This window comes from Macaca fascicularis, chromosome 15 (genome assembly GCF_037993035.2).
Source record: "Macaca fascicularis isolate 582-1 chromosome 15, T2T-MFA8v1.1".
Lineage (NCBI taxonomy): Eukaryota > Metazoa > Chordata > Mammalia > Primates > Cercopithecidae > Macaca > Macaca fascicularis.
This window is the reverse complement of record NC_088389.1, coordinates 90535334-90555227: the sequence shown is the minus strand read 5'-3', so window position 1 is coordinate 90555227 and position 19894 is coordinate 90535334. Positions and strand designations below refer to the sequence as shown.

The 19894-nt window shown below is 36.7% G+C and overlaps 1 protein-coding gene across 50 annotated transcripts in view; it reads right to left on the bottom strand.

Moving 5' to 3' along the window:
* PTPRD (protein tyrosine phosphatase receptor type D) overlaps nucleotides 1–19894 on the bottom strand; it is a 545821-nt gene that overhangs the window by 149134 nt on the left and 376793 nt on the right. For all 50 annotated transcript variants that reach the window (XM_074017470.1, XM_074017474.1, XM_074017485.1 and 47 more), the window contains 2 exons: nucleotides 7299–7389; nucleotides 1790–1999 (listed from right to left, as the gene is read on the bottom strand). In XM_074017470.1, coding sequence (XP_073873571.1) covers nucleotides 1790–1999; nucleotides 7299–7389 — 301 coding nt within the window. The remainder of the gene's footprint in view (nucleotides 1–1789; nucleotides 2000–7298; nucleotides 7390–19894) is intronic.

The window sequence follows — 19894 nt, the reverse complement described above, 5'->3', positions numbered from 1 at the left end:
TGGGAGTAAGAGAAGAGATTAAATTTTGGATCATTCCAAACCAGTAATCTGACATTCTTAATGTGAGACAATAGATTAGGGGATAGCTTGTGTCTTTGAGAGGGAGGGAAAAGCGTTTTCTCTTTGCAAATTACCAGTCTACCCTTGGAACATTGTTATAATCTGTTACGGAAATTTGAGGCTTACACAAAGGCTTTATTATTGCAAAACAACTCTAGCTGGATACAAGTCTCTTCCAGGCCTGAAAATATTTATGATATATAAAGGAAATAAATATCATATATATTTGGAAGCAATGCTGAGAAAGATGACAGAATAAAGGGGCAACTTCATTAACACATGTAAAAAAAATCTTAATTCTATAATTAATAAGCAGATGACATACTAAAGAAAGGGGCAGACTCTTCATCAGTTGTGACCTATTTATACACTAGTGGAAGACATCAGAAACCAGAGTGTGTAGTTCAGTGGTTCAGTCTGCAGGATTCAATGAGATTCCTCTCCTTTGCTAGATTCTCTGATCTACCTCAATGCTCTAAGTGTGCTTTTTGAAACATTCCTAGAGCTATTAAAAGAAAATTCCTCTCAAATATTTAAAAGTCATTTTTGAATAAAAGAAAAAGATGATTTCTTAACATTTCATTCCCTTGATGTTCTGCCTTAAAACCTTCAACTAGAAAGAGAAAGCATATCTGTACATTAAAATTCCAGGAAGACCATCACTTTGTTTTCAAATGACATTCTGAGCACAAAGGTAAACCAGGCAGAGGGGCTGCCTTTGTGTTTTGATTTTCCATGGGATAATTCTTTCAGTCACTTGAAGAGAGGCCCCACTGTATACCCTAACATCTGATGTGGAGAAATCTTTGATACATCATGAGCTGCTTCTATTCAGGAAATGACTGGCTCAGAGTTATCACACCTGTCATATATAGACGCTGATTACATAAATGAAGTTTAGAATATGTATATTAAATGTTCATGTGAACTGCCACTTCAAAATTCACCCCCTTCAATAGCTTTCCCCCCCTTTTTTTTTAAATATTCAAAGCAACTGAAACATAAAATGACATATAAGCAAGATGGATTACATAACAGAAGAAAATTCATTATTTAGAATACCTTAGGAATGCTCTCTTTTATTAAATTATTTTATAACTTCCTCAGCTGTTCACTGATAAAGTCACTCATAAATTTCTAGAATTAAAGAAGCTGTTGTATTTGCCTCTTTCTAGATAGACCTTCCTCATGAATCTAGGTAGAGGCACTGTAGTCTCACTTGGCAAATATAGGAGAATAAATACAATCACCCCCAAAGCCAATATTTTCAGAAATATGCCATGTTGAATGGCTGAGCTTGTGAGTTCCCATTGCAATCACAGGGGCTAATGTAAATCAGGTATTATGCAAGATGAGAGCAGTTTCCTTTTCTTGACAGCAGTCATTTTGAAAGGATGAGGGAAGGAGATTGTGAGCAATGCTGGTTCTAACACGATAATATTTGTGTTACATCAAAAGGTATCAGGAACCATATCCTATTGGTCTGGAACTTCACAAAGTAGAGGGCCACGTAAATTTCCTTCATCAGAGACACAGTCTCATTTGTAATTCAATCTTGGGGAGTATATTCAGCAATGTCCAAAGAGTCGGCGGCCTGTTATTACACTTAAGTTAATAACAGTTCATGAGAAATAGAGGATGAATATACCTACAAATCCCTAAATAACCACATTCCAGTGAAAATGTATAAGCATACCATAGGAAAGAGATGCCATCATAATTAACTTACAGACTCTGCATGTTCCATTACTGCTAACACAAAGAAGACATATTCTTGACCACTTTGGAGTTGCTTGTTTGTAAATCCACCATAATGCTTGTCATCCCCCAGGGTGAACTCAGTGGGAAGGACATCAAAGTGAGCGGCAATATATGGCTTTAATTCAACTTCTCTCCCATAACGGATGCTTCTGCGCTTCCTAGATATCTCCTTAAGCAGCTTAAGGAAAAAAGGGAGAAACAGAAAAAGAACTGTAAATAATAACCCAACTTATTGATAATTTAATGAGAGAAATTAATTCAGCACTGGGAACAACTCAAATGCAATTTGTTCACATTTCATATAGCACATCAGCGTCACTAAATCTCAGTTCTCTCAATATTTCAAATGCTTCTCTTCCTGTTAAGGTAAGATACTGGACTGCTATTATAAGGTCTAGGCTATAAACACGGGGCAATTAGATCCTTTACTGTAGCTCATTTCATTTCCTACACTAATGAAATTCTCTCGAAGGGCAATAGTGCATCATAACTTGTCTAAGGAAAAAAGTCAGCTTGATTCATAAAAGCCTTGCCTTGTAGGAGATTTATTAAACAAGTAGTAACCTCAGACAAAGACATCTAAATCTTTAAATACAGCCGCATTTTAGAAGAGGTTAGTGCCAGTTTAGATTGCTTTTAGTAATTAGATAATTCATATGACACAAATTCCCTCAAATCAGCAGAAGCAGAATCCAACAAACAATTTTTAATATACACATATTAAATAGACATTGTTACTCATTTACCAATTTCTGGCTTGACTTAGCTCCCTGGTTAGGCAATTGGAGTGCACTTCCTTATACTTGATCATGGAGTCAACTTTTTCTAGAATCGACCTTTCTTGGGAGTGTGTATATCTTGTCAGATAATATAGGCAAGGTAGATGAAAATTAATTTTAGTACTACCTTGAAGAAAACACACATGCACATGTATATACAGATCCTTCATGTATTTCTAAAGAAAAGAGGTAGAATTTATTTTTTGATAATCTATTGTTTTTCATTGACTCCTTTATTACAAGAAAATCATACTAACAGTGGTTATGAACACTGATTTCAAGGTTACCTTGACATCCAATTAAAATTGGTATTTCACAGGGCTTAACAAAGGAAAGATCTATATTAGTCTGGGATGCCTGTTGATGTAAGCAGCAATCTTTTTGCCAGTTTCTCGGAAATAATTTTTTATTTTATTTATTTTAATATCTATGTATTAAAAGTCTACATATTTGAGGACGAACTGGAAAATGGAATGAACCCTGTCTTCATCTTGATAAACAAAATTAAGATACTGATGGAAATGGTGCAGCAAAACTAATTACTATTCCTGTTTTTGTAAATAGAAATGATCTAGTGAAAGCCAAAGTAGTGATCTCTACTTAGTAGAATGAGAGCCTGGCATGATCAAGGCTAAGCTTCTGTGATAAAATGGCTTCAGACTGTTTATAGGAGAAACACTGAATCCTTCTGTTAGGGATCTGATGGTACGTTACAGTCCCTTCTACACTGGGAGTAGTAAATGTGCTCAGCTGGTTCAAAATTGTATCCTAAAAATGTTAAAAACCGGTCTTTCAGTTATAGGAAAATTTTTGCCGACATTATTTTTCAATAATATTTAATTTATAACGTGCTAAAATTTTCTGTTAATTTGAGTTTACTGATGCAATTAAAATTACATGAAATGTGAGCTGTTTTTGGAAAACCACGGTAGATTGGGCATCACTTGATTAGCAAATTTGGACCATCCCATAATAAATTCAGTTATGCTGATCAATTATGCACCAACTGGCCAGTAAAAACACAAGGCCAGAAAGTTAGCACTGTCTTTCAATCTTATTGTCAAATTTAGCTTTACTTATAATAAGGATAATTATAACAATAATAGTTTTCATTTACTAAGCAATTACTGAGTGCCAGACACTGTTCTAGGGATCCTAAACATGCATCAGCTCCAATTTACTCCTCATAATAACCCTATAAGCATGGCTACTATAATCCTCATTTTATAAATGAAGAAACTGGGGCACAATAGAAAGTCTCAATATATAATTAGACTCAATTAGTGAAATAAAATGAAATTCCATGCTAGAGATCTTTTCAACAATAATTTAATTTACTTAATTATTATACAATATCATAAGGAAATATAATGTTTAAGTTCTGATACTCTAAATTGTTCTAACTCTGTGTATTTATACATATAATTTTTATGTATCTGCTTATATCAAGACAGATGAATGTGTTATTTCTTTTTTCTTGATTCTTTTCATATGCTAATTTTAAAAATCTGATGCCAAATATTTAATGCAATATTATAATTGAAGTGTCATTACACAGGTTATTGTTGATATGTAGTAAAGGATAGTAGCCTATTACACCAAGAAGGAAAATGCACTGCAGATGTGCCGAACAGCTTTTTAAAGTTGGGTAATCAAAAACATTTATCACCAGTTGTTTATGTGACTGTGTCCCCTCTTCTACTTCACTGATCAAACCCTACCTTGATTTTATTCATATTGCAGATGCAGTTAATAGTCATAATTCATCCATATCATTGTCATTCCCACAATCACTTTCTGCTAGGATTTCTTTAGAAGACTTATAGGAAGTAATTCAGAATAAAATATTTGAGCTTTTGGGTATTCTTAGATCCAGTGCCGTCATTCATTAAAGTCAAACCTGGAACATCACTCTGCCCCTTTAGGTTGCTCTAATCTCCGTAGGGTGCTTCCTATGTCACAGGTCAAATGGTTCAAATGGGCTCAGATGACACCAAAGTTAGCCAGCATGTTACAGTTACAACCACAAATGACCACATTATTTTACGACAAGCCTTTGAAGTACAATGCAATGAACAACTCATGATATATTACATGACCTGCTCTGAATTAAATATCACTAACATTTTGGGAGTCATTCTGCTCCAAATTCATTTTGACTATCAACGTCTGCTCTGCCCAGTTTGACCTTGACAATAGGAGTTTCAGTTTATAAATTTATCATGTGGAGATCATCCCCGTAACAAAGGATAAATGAACTCAGAAGATAATTTTGAGAGTAATACTGTTTGGAAAGCCTCTTTCAATTTTTTATGGGCCTAGGTATGAGGCATATGTGTGGAAATTCCCTTAGGCCACTATTCTATTCAATGATATGGTTCCAACAATTTGAATTATAGGCCTTTCTGAAAAATTACTTGATCAAATACATTTAAGAGAGGAACACTGCTTTGTCAAACCTGGCAGTACCAAGCTATAGATAAAATTACTACAATGCTTTTATTAAAAAAAAGAAGCAAAAAACTGTCTGTAGGGATCAAAAACTGGATGAGTAAGCATAAAGTGAGGCCATAGCCTACTTTCATTTGTTCCCCTCCACAATGGTTACAAGATTATTGAGGTAATTCCAGAAGATATATCAAGGACTTTACTTATCAGAAATAATTTTCATTTTCCAGTCAATGCATATCTTATTTCTTCCACCATTAATTCTACAATGTGGTCTCAATTATATCAGTAAGAAAAGTGGGAAACAACCTATCCCAACCCCAAAATTTTGAATAAAATGTTCTTTATCAAACTATTATACAGATTAATGCACCACAACTTGGATGATTAAAATGACCCTTTGTTATGGGAATCAGCAGCAGAGACCCATAGAATTTAATTGCAAGAAAGTTCAAAGTCATATAGCCCTATACTTTAATCCATTAGTGTTGCTGTGCATTTTGGAGGTTAAAACGTGGCTATAAAAGAGAACCACTTTCTATTACTTACTACCAAATGGTTTTACTTCTAAGGAAAGCTTATTATTTAAAAGTATCTGATGTCATTTTGGCTTGGCTCTCAATGTCTTAAAAACTTTTTTTTAATAGGTAGAACAATTCATAGATCTACAAGTTGCCTTTGCACTTTAAATCACATTCCAACTTAAACGGAATGATGACACTTCTGTAATTCAGCTGAGAACCAATTAAAATAGTAAAGAATGTATCAAGATTAACTGATTAGTCAGTTGCAAGTAAAATCATGTTTGGCTTCAAAATGCTTAGAAAAGACCAGCTGATCATTCTGCATTTTCAGTTAAAGGATTACTGTTTTCTCAATATCGCAGAATAATGATTTTGTTCCTTTACCATCAACACAAAACAATTAAATTAATAACATATCTAAATTACTTGATGACATTATTGAAATAATGTCTCATTTTACACAGCCCCAATGCTCATCTAATCACTAGTGACAGAAAAGCATAGGCCTAACCTTGAACTCATCTCCTCATCTGAACTTGATCAAATTTAATTCAGATAAATGAAGCCAGTGATAACATAAATCCCACTTCTAGAGATGACATATGTCTGCCAAAGAAAGCTAACAACCTTTCTGGTCAGATCACAGTCTCCTTTGTACAGACATAGATATGAAACAAACATCACCTCTCTGTAATGTAGGTAGGGAATTTATTCTTTTCCTTGCTCTGTTTGTACTAATCTGAGGTAGAAGAGATACCTAGAAATAAAAGGTTGTACTACAAGATGTGGCCTATGCTATAAATAAACCCAATAAATTAAAATCTCATGTTTTCCAAATGGGGGCATTACGGTTATTTGCCTTATGAACTGATTGAAAACAGCATCATGTTAAAATAACAAAGGCTCTTCCATATTTTAAAATGTGAATTCTACTCATTAACTTGCTGTGGTCCTCTGGGCATCTGGCTCAACACTTCTGGATCATATTTTCTTATCTAAATAGAAGTATGTAATAATTATGCCTTGTTCTTCATGTTATGCATTACCTTTCAAAAATGTCCTTACACAAGAAGAGTACCAATTATAATGCACCTGCTGTTGCAAGATTTTGGAAATCCACATTATATGTTTAATATTTGTTGTTTCTTGTTCTATATATGTTGCTTTGCTCACAATTTTGTGATTTGTGTTGTTTTCTCTATTGTTAAATACATTTTTGACCCTGAAAACCTACAGAATATAGAATAAGGCAAACACTTGGTAATCAACAGAATTCTGCAAGAAACTGGTCAAGACCATATATAGTAGGTCAGATGAACTCTGCTGCAAATTACAATTTGGTGTTTGTAACAGCCTCAGCAACTGTTGCACTAATGAAGGGGACCTTGGGATTTGTATCAATGGTGATTAAGTCTTTGCTGACAATTCACTTCACCTTCCACACCTCTGCATCATGTTTTACAAGGGGCAAGGGGCAAAATATTAAGGCCAACAAATATTAGACAGGTTGTAAGCTTTACTGCAGCTTAATGTTTTTTAATTAAAGCCAAAGGATCTTTGTTGGGATCCCCAGGGGTTAGCATGCCCACAGTACTGAACCATCCAACCAGCTAGGTATGGAGAAGCCAGCACCCAGATTAGATCCTGAAAGGCCTCAAAGGGAGGGGGTGGATATGCAGCAAATTAAATAACTAATGAAAGACATAGCCAACAATAACATAGTTACCTCATCTAATTCCATTTCATCTGGACTCTCCCATGGCTTGATAAATTTCCCGCGAGATTTCTTCAAAGGCACGATTATTATGTAGTAACCTCTGCACAAGAATGAATAGATAAAAGTTAGGTTAGTTCAAAGGAGGAAAACGTGGATATACCCTTAAGTCTTCCACAGAACAGTGAGGCTGAAGGCAAATTATGGATATGGGGTGACTTATCCATTTTTTACATTAATGACAAATAACCACCTGTTTGTTCAATTTTAAAAACAACATGGGAAGACGTTTATGTGTGATTGCAATGATCTTGTATGGTAATATCATCATGGTTGACTGCTCTTTATTAGGTATCATAAACAGAGCAGGCACAGTTTGTTAGGGCCCTGGTGCTGGACACATACAAAGCTGGAATATTGCAATCTACCACCATGAGCTGCTGAACCAAATATTTTCTATGACATTAATTTATAAGAAGATGTTTTTAAAAGGGGGGTGCATAAGAAAAATTCTACTCCTAGCTCACATAAATACCTATTAGTACTGTTGTTTATACAAACCTAAAATGCTTGTTTATTTGAATTAAAATTTTTTAAGTAACAAAAATTAGGTATAATTGCATAGAGTAAGACATTAAAAATTCCCTTCTTTTCCTACCCATCAAACTGTAAACCTCAAGGTAAGTACCTCAGAAAATTGGAGAAAATCACAACTTAAGGGCCTTCGAAATAGCTATCAATATAACGACATCTATACGAAAAGACAAAAGTAACTGAATCCTTACACTGAGAATGGTCAACTAAAATTTAAGGAATGTATAAAGGCACCCATCCACAAATAGGTATGGGTTATTTGCAAAGCTGTTTTGTCACTTCAGTATAGAATAAACTCTACTTTCATATTCCTGTTTAGGGATTCTGCTCATACTGATCTTTAGTAGTAACTATACAAGGACTTTGAACATACTGTATAATAATAACATTAATCACTTCCTACTTCTCAGGTACTATATTAAATGCATAATCTGGTTTTGTCCTCCTATAGAGAAATTCTTTCAGCAAAGCCTAGGTATAGCCTATAAAGCTACAAGGATTGGTCACAGGCAAAAAAGACAGATCTGTAGCAATTAAATAATTGCCAAATTAAAACAGATAGTAATGGGATGCAAAGCTACATTTATCTTAATGGTGGCAGTGATCTGTTTCTTTTTCTTATTTACTCTATGTATCATAATGTATTTTCTAAGGACTCCATACACTTCATGGAGATTTACTGTGAAAATGAACACACACACGGACCCAAACATACCCACATACCTTTAAAAGAGGAGGCCACCACACAGGACAAAGAAACAAGAGGAAGGACACTACCAACCCTATGTCACACTGAATCAGAGACCAGTCACAGAGACCATAGAGGCCAGGAAGGCCTCTTTCTACTCATCTCAAAGCAAAACCTGTAACAAATTCAGCAAACTCTCTGTGATTAAAAACTCTGTTTTCATTAAGGGTCTAGAGCAGAGCTGTCCGGTACGGTATCCACTGGCCCCTGGGGGCCATCAAGCATTGCCAATGTGACTAGCCCAAACTGAGACCCTCTGCAAATGTAAAAGATACATTGCATTTCAAAGACGTAGCATTAAAAGAAAGTGTGAAGTATCTCAGTAATAATTTTTAAACTAATGATGACATGATAAAATAATAATCTGGATATATTAGGTTAAATAAATTATTAAAATTAATTTCACCCACTTTTTATTTTTTCACTGTTGCTACTAGAAAACTTAAAATGTCACACGTGGCTTTCATTATATTTGTTGGACGGCACTGCTCTAGAGCGTTCTGGAGAAGAATATGGCACTTGGAGATATGTCTGGCTGAGAGTTTGGGTTGATCTTGGGCTTAGACCCAAGAATCTCAGTTATACATTCTGAAATATGTGAGTAAAAAATACCAGGCTGTGATATGGGGGGAAATACACCGAATGTGCTCAGCACAGTGTGTATATAGCAGTAAATAGATGCCAGCTGCTACTGGCTAGTATGAACATCACGGTTGGAGAGATGCATCTGAACTATCTTGTTCAGTAAGACTCTATGAAATTCCGTGAGCTGCAGGTTAAAGAACTTGTCAAACTTCTTTTCCCCCTAATCGAGAATTCAAGTCAAACCAGACAAGTACACCACAATCCTTTCTCCACGGTGCCCTGAGCAACTAATCAACAGATACACAGGATTATACCACCTAGCCATTCATTTTCTTTACTACAAATAATCATACTGATCAAGGAGGATGAGGAGAAGGCAGAGTTGGAGTGTGTGACAGAGACCAATATCTTTTATTTTATGATCCAGAGTAAGCTTCCCCCCTTCCTGTCCTCCCACTACCTGACGGATTTGCCAAACAAGTCCATCATGTTAAATGAGTATGGAGGAGAATGACAGAGCTGCAACTGAGCGTACAAAATCACACTGCAGATGTGCTTGATAAACACACTTGTCAAGGAACTTCTTGCTTTTCACTACCAACTGCTTGAAGTCAGAAGAGCTCTACACATAAACCAATGATATTGCATATTATCAGAGCGCTACCATTGTCCTCCTTCAGAATCCTGTAAATCAAGGTTAAGCTGATGAGTTTCATTAATTTTTTTCTTCTGCTTTCATACTTTGATTCGCCATTCTTGTACATGAAAAAAAAAATCCATTCTTTCTTCGGCACCACTCCCCAACTACTCATTTTACTTGTGGCTGGGATAAGAATTGAACAGCCTCTCCCACAGCAATTAATTAACGGTACGGCCAGATATCCCTAACCTTTTTTCTCCAGTGATCTCTAAAGCATTCATCTAGGGCAGTCAAAGTGAAGCTTGCTTCAAAGCAGCTCTCGCACATTGAAAGAAATAGGGCAGGGGCAATTTGAAATTCTGTATTATACAAAGCTTCGCCTCAGTCTAAATCCACACATTTCAACTGTGCTCGCTGCAACTATGGCTTTGTAAACATCAACTTCCTTGCTTTACCTGCAACCCGTCTCTCCCCTGAGGGTCCTGCTTCCTTTGCAGCTTTCTCATATGGCAGCTGTGGATTTATCCCTCCTCCCCTACCCATGAACCTCAGAGGCAGGGTTTGGGATTTCTTTCCTGGCTTCCCATAGCTTCCTGCAGGTATTTTTCTTCCACCTTCTTGCTTTGGTAGTAACAAACCCCTTCTTTTTTGAAGTGCATGCAATCCAGCTATATTATGATCTTCTCTGGCTGAGTTTGGCCATCTAGTACCTCCCCCAGCATCTCCTTTCTCTCAGGGAAGATTCTTTTGCAGGGTTCACGGCCTTCTTTTTTCTCCAAACTCTGCCATCATCCTGGGTGATTTCAACCCTCATAGGTCTGGCCCATGTACCACTGAAGCTCTCAGATTCTTCAATTCTCCCTTTCCAAAGCCCGTCTCCTCCACCCTACCTTAGCTGAAATCTATGCTCTCCATTCTCTCTGCCAGAATCCAGGGAGCTGAACACAACTTGAGAAATAAAGCACAGGGCAGAATAATGCCATAAATTGAGAATCAGCAAACCCAGTTAGGCCTTCAACATGGCCTGGCAATCTTACCACTACCTAGTTTCCCAATAACTTCTCCAATTTCCTAGTCCTTCCATTTTCCACAGTAACGTTCTCACTTTCTCCTCTATTTTGAAACCTTGGACTTTCAAACCTCCCCATTAGAAGATGGCCTCATCTCTTACGTACAGAGAAAATGCAAAGATTCAGACAATTATTCCCTCATCATCTGTCACCAAACTACAAGCCTATCTAGATCTGTAAACAAACCATAAATTTTCTTTTGGTAAAGTAGAAGGGCTGGCCCTACTTTTGAAGGCCATTAACTATCTCTTGAATTGTTTTCCATCTTCTCACTTTCTTAGGAAGTTTACCATACATTGTACTCCTTCTCTCTCATATAGCTCAACTTCTCCTTCCTCATTTGATCCCATCCTTTAGCTTTCAACCATGTATAAATATGTGCAATACAGAGAACAAAACAAACCACATCCCACTCTAGTCACCTCTCTCTCTCCCACCCCTGACTGCCAAAATTCTGCAAATAGCTGTGTGTTCCTGCTGCTCCCACTGCCTCCCTTTCGCCTCACTTCCCGGCTGACTAGGCTTTAGCGCCTGCCTCCTCACTCCACCTCACTGCCATTGCCAGGGTGCTCAGTCATCTCCAGAGTGTTATATCAAAAGGGGAGTTTTTGATACTTTTCTGTCCTTCTTGACCTCTTAGCAAACGTTTTAAGATGTTAACACTCTTGATGAAACATTCTGAGCCCTTTCTCTGTGATATTCTTCTGTTATTTCTATGTATACCTCTTTCCACACTAACCTTATTTCCATAGCAGAATTTATCATTTGTGGCCCAGCCACAATGGTGACATTCCTCAAGGTTCTGGCCAAGAACTTCTATCCAGACCCTATTTTCATCCTAGATCTCATTCCAGCTCAGGGCATCATTTCTTAGCTATATGCAAATGATTTCCAGATTCATATCTTTAGCCAAGAATGTTCTTCTGAATTCCACTGGTTTATCTGACTTTAACTTAATGTCTCCATTGGGAGTTCAAAAGCACCCAAAATTTACTGTGGTTAAAATAATATGCCTTGCAAAATAAATCCTCCCTAATATTGCATTACAATCCATTTCAGTGCACAAGCCAGAAATCTGGGTGTTATCATTGACAATCTGCCTTTATTCTCTTCCTGTGTCATACTCAATCTATTGCCAAGTTCTATCACTTCCAAACACTATCTCCAGTGCATGTGCTTCTCTCCATCTCTACTGCCACTCTTCTGGCCTCATTCCATGTCATATGCCCAGACTGTGACCTTACTCTCTCAACTCTCTATTGACTTTAGCCCCTTCTAGTGCAGTCTCTGAAATTTTCAATTCACAGTACAAAATTTGTTGTGCCATTTCCACTTTTTAAAACATTTCAATGGATCCTCATTTCTCTTAGGATAAAGACTAGAAGGTATCAGAAGGCCAGCAGGATATTGCCTGAATCCCTCTGACTGTGCCCTCTCAGCTATATATAGCTCGATAGGCTTTCAGTTTCTTGCATTTACCTTAGTCCAGCGGTTCCTAACCATTTTGGCACCAAGGACTGGTTTTATGGACGAAAATTTTTCCATGGACAGGGCGGAGGTTGGGGGGATGGTTTCAAGATGAAACTGTACTACCTCAGATCATCAGGCATTAGATTCTCATAAATAGCCAGCAACCTAAATCCCTCATATGTGCAGTTCACAATAGGGTTCATGTTCCTGAGAGATTCTAATGGCACCACTGATCTGACAGGAGGCGGGGCTCGCTCCAGTGGTAATGCTCCCTCCCCACTGCTTATCTCCTGCTGTGTGGTCAGGTACCTAACAAGGTTAGGAACTGGTACTCATCCATGCCCCAGGGGTTGAAGATCCTTGCCTTAGTCCATTCTGTCATTAAATCATTGATCATTCTGTTCCATCTGCCTAGAACTTTGTCACTTCCACCTAGTTAACTATTCTTTTTCCTTAAATATCTATTAACCGATTATTTTCTAAGCGAAATCTTCCCTGATTTTTATTTACACAAATTACCCCCATTATATGGTCTCTGTGGACAATTTTTAATCTATAAATTTTCTTATACAACAAATTTATATATTTATAAGCACATTACTAAAGCTGACATACATATAATACCCCCAAAATTTGCTTAACTTTGCCATTTTATCATGGAATTATTCTTCCACTGCAAAGAAAGTGGGTACAATAGGTGGCTCTCAGGAATTAACATCTCTCCTAAGTCAGGCAGTCAAAAATATTTGGCAGTTCTTCTCCATCAGAATTTTCAACTCTCAGTCTCATCAAGCTTTTTCTCCTTTCTTCAAATCAGCAATGGCATGCCCAAACAGAGTTTCTAGAAAACATAACTGCTTATTGCAAACATTCTTTTCTTTACTGGCCTACTCGTGACCCTTGTTCTAATCTCACAGGACATTAAGGAAGATAAGATGATTCAGATATGAGAAGTGAAATGGGCAGCTAATATGTGCCCTATAAATTCATATCAACCAAATCATATGAGCTGAAAGAACTTGCTTGAAATGAAAAAAAAAAAAAAAAGAAATAAATTGCTTTTGGAGCTAGCTTTATTTTTGGGTAAAATTAAACTCAACATTCTGCTTTGCCTGTCTGCCTCAAGCCTGGAGTTTAGACTCAAAACAGCTTTTCAACATAGACTTTAACTATTAAAGTAATAGAAAAATAAATAACTTCAGAATCAATATATCTGGAAAGCCCTTGACTACTTATAAAGTAAGCTGTGTTTTCCCAGTCTATTAGATTTAATTAGATAAGTTAAATCTAACCTTCAGAGTTTTAATTATATTAAGTAAAGTTTTACTAATTTCATTTAACATGTTATCATCAAGGGGCTCAGTTCCCCATAATTATATGGGAAGGCAAGCTCTGGTCTTTGTGGCAGTCCCACTTCGAATTCAGTCAGGCTTTTTGTATTAGTCTGTATTAGCATTCTCAAACATGTTAATTAACTGGGAGGTGAAAAATCCATCTAGGAGTTTAATGATGAATGTCATTCCTTGCATAAGCCTCCTGCTTTACCTCTCCTTAAATTCTCATGGTAACCCACTGACTTTATTGCTTCATGACACTAAACACACACTTCCGTGATCTGTACCCAAGCATATATGCCTGGTCACTCCTAGTTCTAAGGTTTCTCTGGGGCAGTCCTGTTTATGTCTACTTCTTTTGGAGTTTTAATCAGTTATCAATTGACCTAGGAAAAAAAAAAGTTTTATTTTGACCAATAAACTTAGGGTCACAGAGGCAGAGCCTGTGGTTCAGAATGTGGGCTCTGGAGTCAGGCTGCCTGAATTCAAGTCTTTCCTCTCTGGTTTTGTGTTGTGGGCTGTGGCAAGTCAGTCTATATTGTGTGTTCCTCGGCTATAAAATGAGGAGCACCCTTCCTGTGACGATTACATCAGTTAATGTGTGTAACGTCCTTTGCATAGCACCTAGTTTGCCCTCTGTTCCTATTAACTACTACCAGTATCAGCTGTATGATCTTGGCCAGGACACTTAGTACCATTGGGCCTCATTTTACTCATATGTAAATTAGAGGAAGAATACCTACCTCACAGGGTTATTGTGAGTCTTAAATGAAACCTAATATCCTCAGTAAACTGCAAAGTACTATACAAATTTAAGCCTTTACTACTTTAACTCACAAACACATGATGAATTACTCTTCATTAAGCTGCTAATAGTGGAACACAAATCTTATGAAGCAACACTGTAAGCCATGCTTCCATAAAAATCTTCTTGTATAAAAGAAAAAGTTGAGAACAAATTAGTAAGACCAAAGAAATTTAAAATTTCATAAAATACCCTTATTCTTCATTTCCACTTTTTATAAACATAAAATGGTTGTTATAAAATTAATTTACACTGAGTACCTTCTGGTAGTTTTTTCTCTTAGTATAATCTGTGTTGTGCATTTTTTAAATACCCAGGGTAAAATTCTGCTCTATGAAGTCACAGAAGTTCCCTATGTCATTACAACTTGCTTCTGATCTGCTAGATCTGACTGGCATTCTGCTCCCCAAATCTATTTAAATAGAAGGTTTAAGCACCACAGAATTCCTGATACCAGAACTTGCAGCATCCTTAAGGCTGTTACAAAAGAAATTTAGCCTTTCTGTGAGGGAACTCTCCTAATTTGGCACACAAAAAATATAAAAACCAAGTATGAAAGTAAAGAGATATTAAATTAATTAGAAATCATTGAACACTTTTGTTTTTAGGTGGTGAGGAGTTAAGGAGTAGGGGCCAAGATCTCCTGATTAACTTGGCCAGAAATGAAAGCACGGTTTCTGTTGGTCAACAAAACAGGTGTCAATCACCAAAACTGCATTTTGCTTGAAAACAAATAGGAAGCATTTTTGTGGATAGCTTTCATCTAAATAAAAGTTAGCAACGTGCCCACAGTTCTGGAATGAGTTCTGTTTCTTCCTCACGTTTTTCTCACAGAATACTGAATAAAAAGCTACAACCTTTCCTAATTTCTAAACTTGCCAACCACTGCAAGTGACACAACCCGGCACAGAGCTTCTTGTAATACCTGACCGCGCTACATTGACCAATCTAGAAAACAGGAACAGTAACCTTACAATATTATCCCTTTAAGAATTCTACTAAATAATCTAAGGCTTTTCACTAAAAGATTTGATTTTCATTTTCCATTTCTTTGATACTTTTCCCACTCAAGTACTTTCCTGGTTTAGTCTTTCACTCATTTCTTCCCCTAAGTGGCTGTAATATATTTCTGAGAATCTTTAATTCATTTCTAGAAAACAAAAAATGTCCATAATAGTTTGCTTTCTTTTTCTGTTTCATAATGGTCTCATTTCTGTGATGTCAAAGTTACCTTTTTCCTGACTCCCATTTCAAATATAGAAGGGGAAAGTGCATAAATAAAACAAACAAACAAAAAAAATTGAACAAGCTAAAAAAGAAAAAAAATCTGACAAAGGTAGAAAACATTCTGCAATATTCGCAACTCCTTCAGAAACTGGAAAATGAAACTAATGTTTGCCACCAATGGGCTAAAAGTGCCGATTTCCAGTAATAGCTAACACATTTTATCAAGACAATTTGGTGAACAGCCTCTTAAAGGTCATTTTTAATATAAATAAAAGAAAGTATTGAAAACTAAATTAATAGTAAATGCTGAAGAATATACTATACTATTTTCCTCTCTCAACTGCTCTTTTCTTGAAGAGACATGCATGATTTTTAATGGAATGAATTTATAGTCTATCTTTTCCCTGTTCTTTCATTATTTGTAACTTTTTCACCTTTATTAAATCTTTCTTATGCTATCAGACTCAGATTAGATATGATCACCTTCAGGAGGCCTCCCCTGACACCCAAGTTGGGCTAAAACTTGATATTTGTGTTTCCACAACACCTGGCAGTACTCACCCTATTATATTCACATTATCTAGTTTCTGAATCTATTCTCTTACTATCAGGTAGGACTTAATCTCAGTCATTTTTCTATTCCCAAAAATAGCACTGACAAAATAGTGTGTATAGAATATATATTTGTTGGATGCCAGCAGGAAAGTCTTAAGAGGCAGACAAGTACAATGTGGCCAAATAACAATTGCTAGTCTTTCTCTTGCCTCTGCACCATCAGAGATGCTCTATCCTCTGAGTGAACGGCTGTCTTTCTACTCCTCCTCCCATGGCCCAGCTAACTTCCTGTCACTTTTTAAGCCTCAGCTTAAAAAGCCTCAGTTGTCACTTTCTCTAGGATTGCTGAACTAGTAAGTCGGAGTTAGGAGCCTCATCTACAGCCTCCCTTATCTATCTAATTTTCTCTATTATAGGACTCTGCTTCAGTGAACTCTTTGTTTGTCCAAATTTTCCAATCAACTATGTTGTATGAGAACAGTGAGAAAGAACACACCGTCACTACTGAATCCCTGAAACATTAACATTGACTGCTACTAGGGTGGGTGATCAAGAATTAACTGATATTTCTATGGACTTGATGGTTTTATAGGTAAATACTTATCCCCAAACTCATTGAGTTGTACACATTAAATATGTACAGCTTCTTACATATCAATTATATTTCAATAAAGTGGTTTTAAAAATTCATAAATATCCTTTATCTGTCAAGATCAATTAATAAACATTCAGAATGAATACACAAATCGATGAATATAATCCCACTGTCATACTGAAATTTGTTGGGATAAAAATTACGCAAATACTCAATTCTCATTTTCAGATTTCTGGATTATAGAAAAAGAAGGGCCGGGCGCCGTGGCTCATGCCTGTAATCCCAGCACTTTGGGAGGCTGAGGTGGGTGGATCATGAGGTCAGGAGATCAAGACCAACCTGGCTAACATGGTGAAATCACATTTCTACTAAAAATACAAAAAAATTAGCCAGGCATGGTGGTGGGCTCCCGTAGTTGCAGCTACTGGAGAGGCTGAGTCAGGAGAATGACGTGAACCCAGGAGGCGGAGCTTGCAGTGAGCAGAGATGGGGCCACTGCACTCCAGACTGGGCGACAGAATGAGACTCCATCTCAAACAAACAACAACAAAAAAAAAACCAGAAAGAAAGAAAAATAAGAGTAGACAAATGTGAAGACCTTATTTTACACTGAATTTATTTTAGGAATAATCTTTTAGAAATTCTTTTCACTGAATTTATTTTAGTAATATTTTAGAAATTCTTTTCACTGATTTTAGTAATAATCTTTTTGAAATTCCGTCACCTAGTTGAAATTCATCAATTATTTTATCAAATAAACAATAACTGAAAGTTTACTCAGGAAAGGTTGTTTTAGGATGTATATCATGTCTGAATTTATTAATTATACCTATATTACACAAATTATACTATTTTAAAACTTCTTATTTCTTATTTTTTAATACCTGATTTTCTCAGCCATCTGCTTTAAGTTTTCTGGAGTCTGGGGAGTTTTTGACCACTTTTTAAATTTTTCTCCTTCTAGAAAATCCCTTTGCCATGCTGCTCTGGCTCAGTTCTCCTCTTAGATTTCCAATAATCCCTCCCCGTGTCCTCTACTGGCTCTCTTCTTCCTATTAACTGAGACCTTTCTTTTAGTCTTTTGCTTCACATTTTCCTCTCATTGCTTCAATAATTCTGTCTTCTTCCGTGAAACCATTGCTACTTAGTTAACAACTCCTAAATGTATATCTATAATCGATTTTTTTTTTTCTTTTGAGACGGAGTGTAGCTCTGTCGCTCAGGCTGAAGTGCAGTGGAACAATCTTGGCTCACTGTAACCTCCACCACCTCCTAGGTTCAAGTGATTCTCTTGCTTCAGCCTCCTGAGTAGCTGGGATTACAGGCGTGTGCCACCATGCCGGGCTAATTTTTGTATTTTTAGTAGAGACGGGGTTTCGCCATTTTGGTCAGGCTGGTCTCAAACTCCTGACTTTGTAATCTGCCGGCCTCAGCCTCCCAAAGTGCTGGGATTACGGGCATGAGCCACCATGCCTGGCCATCTTTAATCTTAATAACTTCTCTAAGCCCACATTTCTAACTAGGTATTTCACTGATATTTCATATTAATACACCCAACATTAAACTCATTTACTTCTGAATGTTTTTATCCTTTAGGATGACAGCATCATTCATTGTCATCCAAGCTCAGACCTCAGAGCCATATTTTACTGTCTTGATCTCATCATTAAAACTATTTATGCTGTACTACTACTCCTAGTGTATCTCATGTCTGCCTCTGCATCCTGTTTCCATCATCATCACCTTCCTTTAGAATCTTGTTATTTGCCTAGAGTCAACTAACTATGTGACCACCTCCCAACAATTTTCTCTACCACTATCTCTATGGTGCTCCAGTCTATCCAACTTCCAACAATGCATGAGCTATGGATAAATGCCTCTCTGCTTGACCTTCAAACCTGGCATAGCAAGTTTCATCTAAACTTGTGAGATACAAGAAATGAGATACAAGAAATGAGAAAGGATTTATTCTTATTTCAAACAGGTAGCACAACAGATACTCAACAAATATTTCCTAAAATGGAATTTTATTGTGTATTACAGAAATGTTATCATGCCACTCTCCTGTATAAAGAGCTTTAATGGTTTCCCATTGTCTAGAGGATATAGTTTTCACTTCAGGGTTTACCCTTGGCTCTTGTATGCCTCCTTCTTCCTTCTCTTGTCACTTGTGGCCAGGCACTCTGGGATCCAGCCGTATGGCACCATTGGGTGCCTTTAGTAATGGGCCTATGCACATACCACTCCCTTTGCAAATAGTCTCTCTTTTATTATTTGTATGACTCCTATTTATCCCTTAAGATTAAGGGATCAGAAACTTCCTTGACCCATTCTGAATCAGCTGCTCTTAAGATAAAGCATAATTCTGTCATTAACGCTTACTACATCTGTCTGTTTCTCTGTATCTCTCTCACTCTATGGTAAGGTCTTTGAAGTCAGGAATCCCATCTTTTAATTCCCCGGGGTCCACCACAGTACTTGTAGTTCATACATTTTGGTGAAAATACTTTTTTCTTCTACTAGTTATGCAACCAACTAGCTATATGTCTTTGGAGAAACTATTTAATTGACCAGATTTAATTTTCCACTTCAGGCCTATTGGCCTCTATGCTGCACTACATTCGAACCAGACCACTTGAATTTTCTAATGTTTATATTTTTTTCCAATGTCATTTTTAACTTTAACTTGTTGGAATTTTTCCTATTTGTAATACATCAGTGTCACACATCATCATCTAATTTCACCCAATGTTTTTTTCAATCTTAGAGTACTTTGTAAGACGTCTTCATAATTAGAAAAATATTTTGTCAAATATTAGAGTTAATCACCTATTCACCTTATTCCATAAACTATGACATAAAATGCTTTGCAGTAGCCGGGCGCGGTAGCTCACGCCTGTAATCCTAGCACTTTGGGAGGCCGAGGGGGGCAGATGACGAGGTCAGGAGATTGAGACCATCCTAGCTAACGCAGTGAAACCCTGT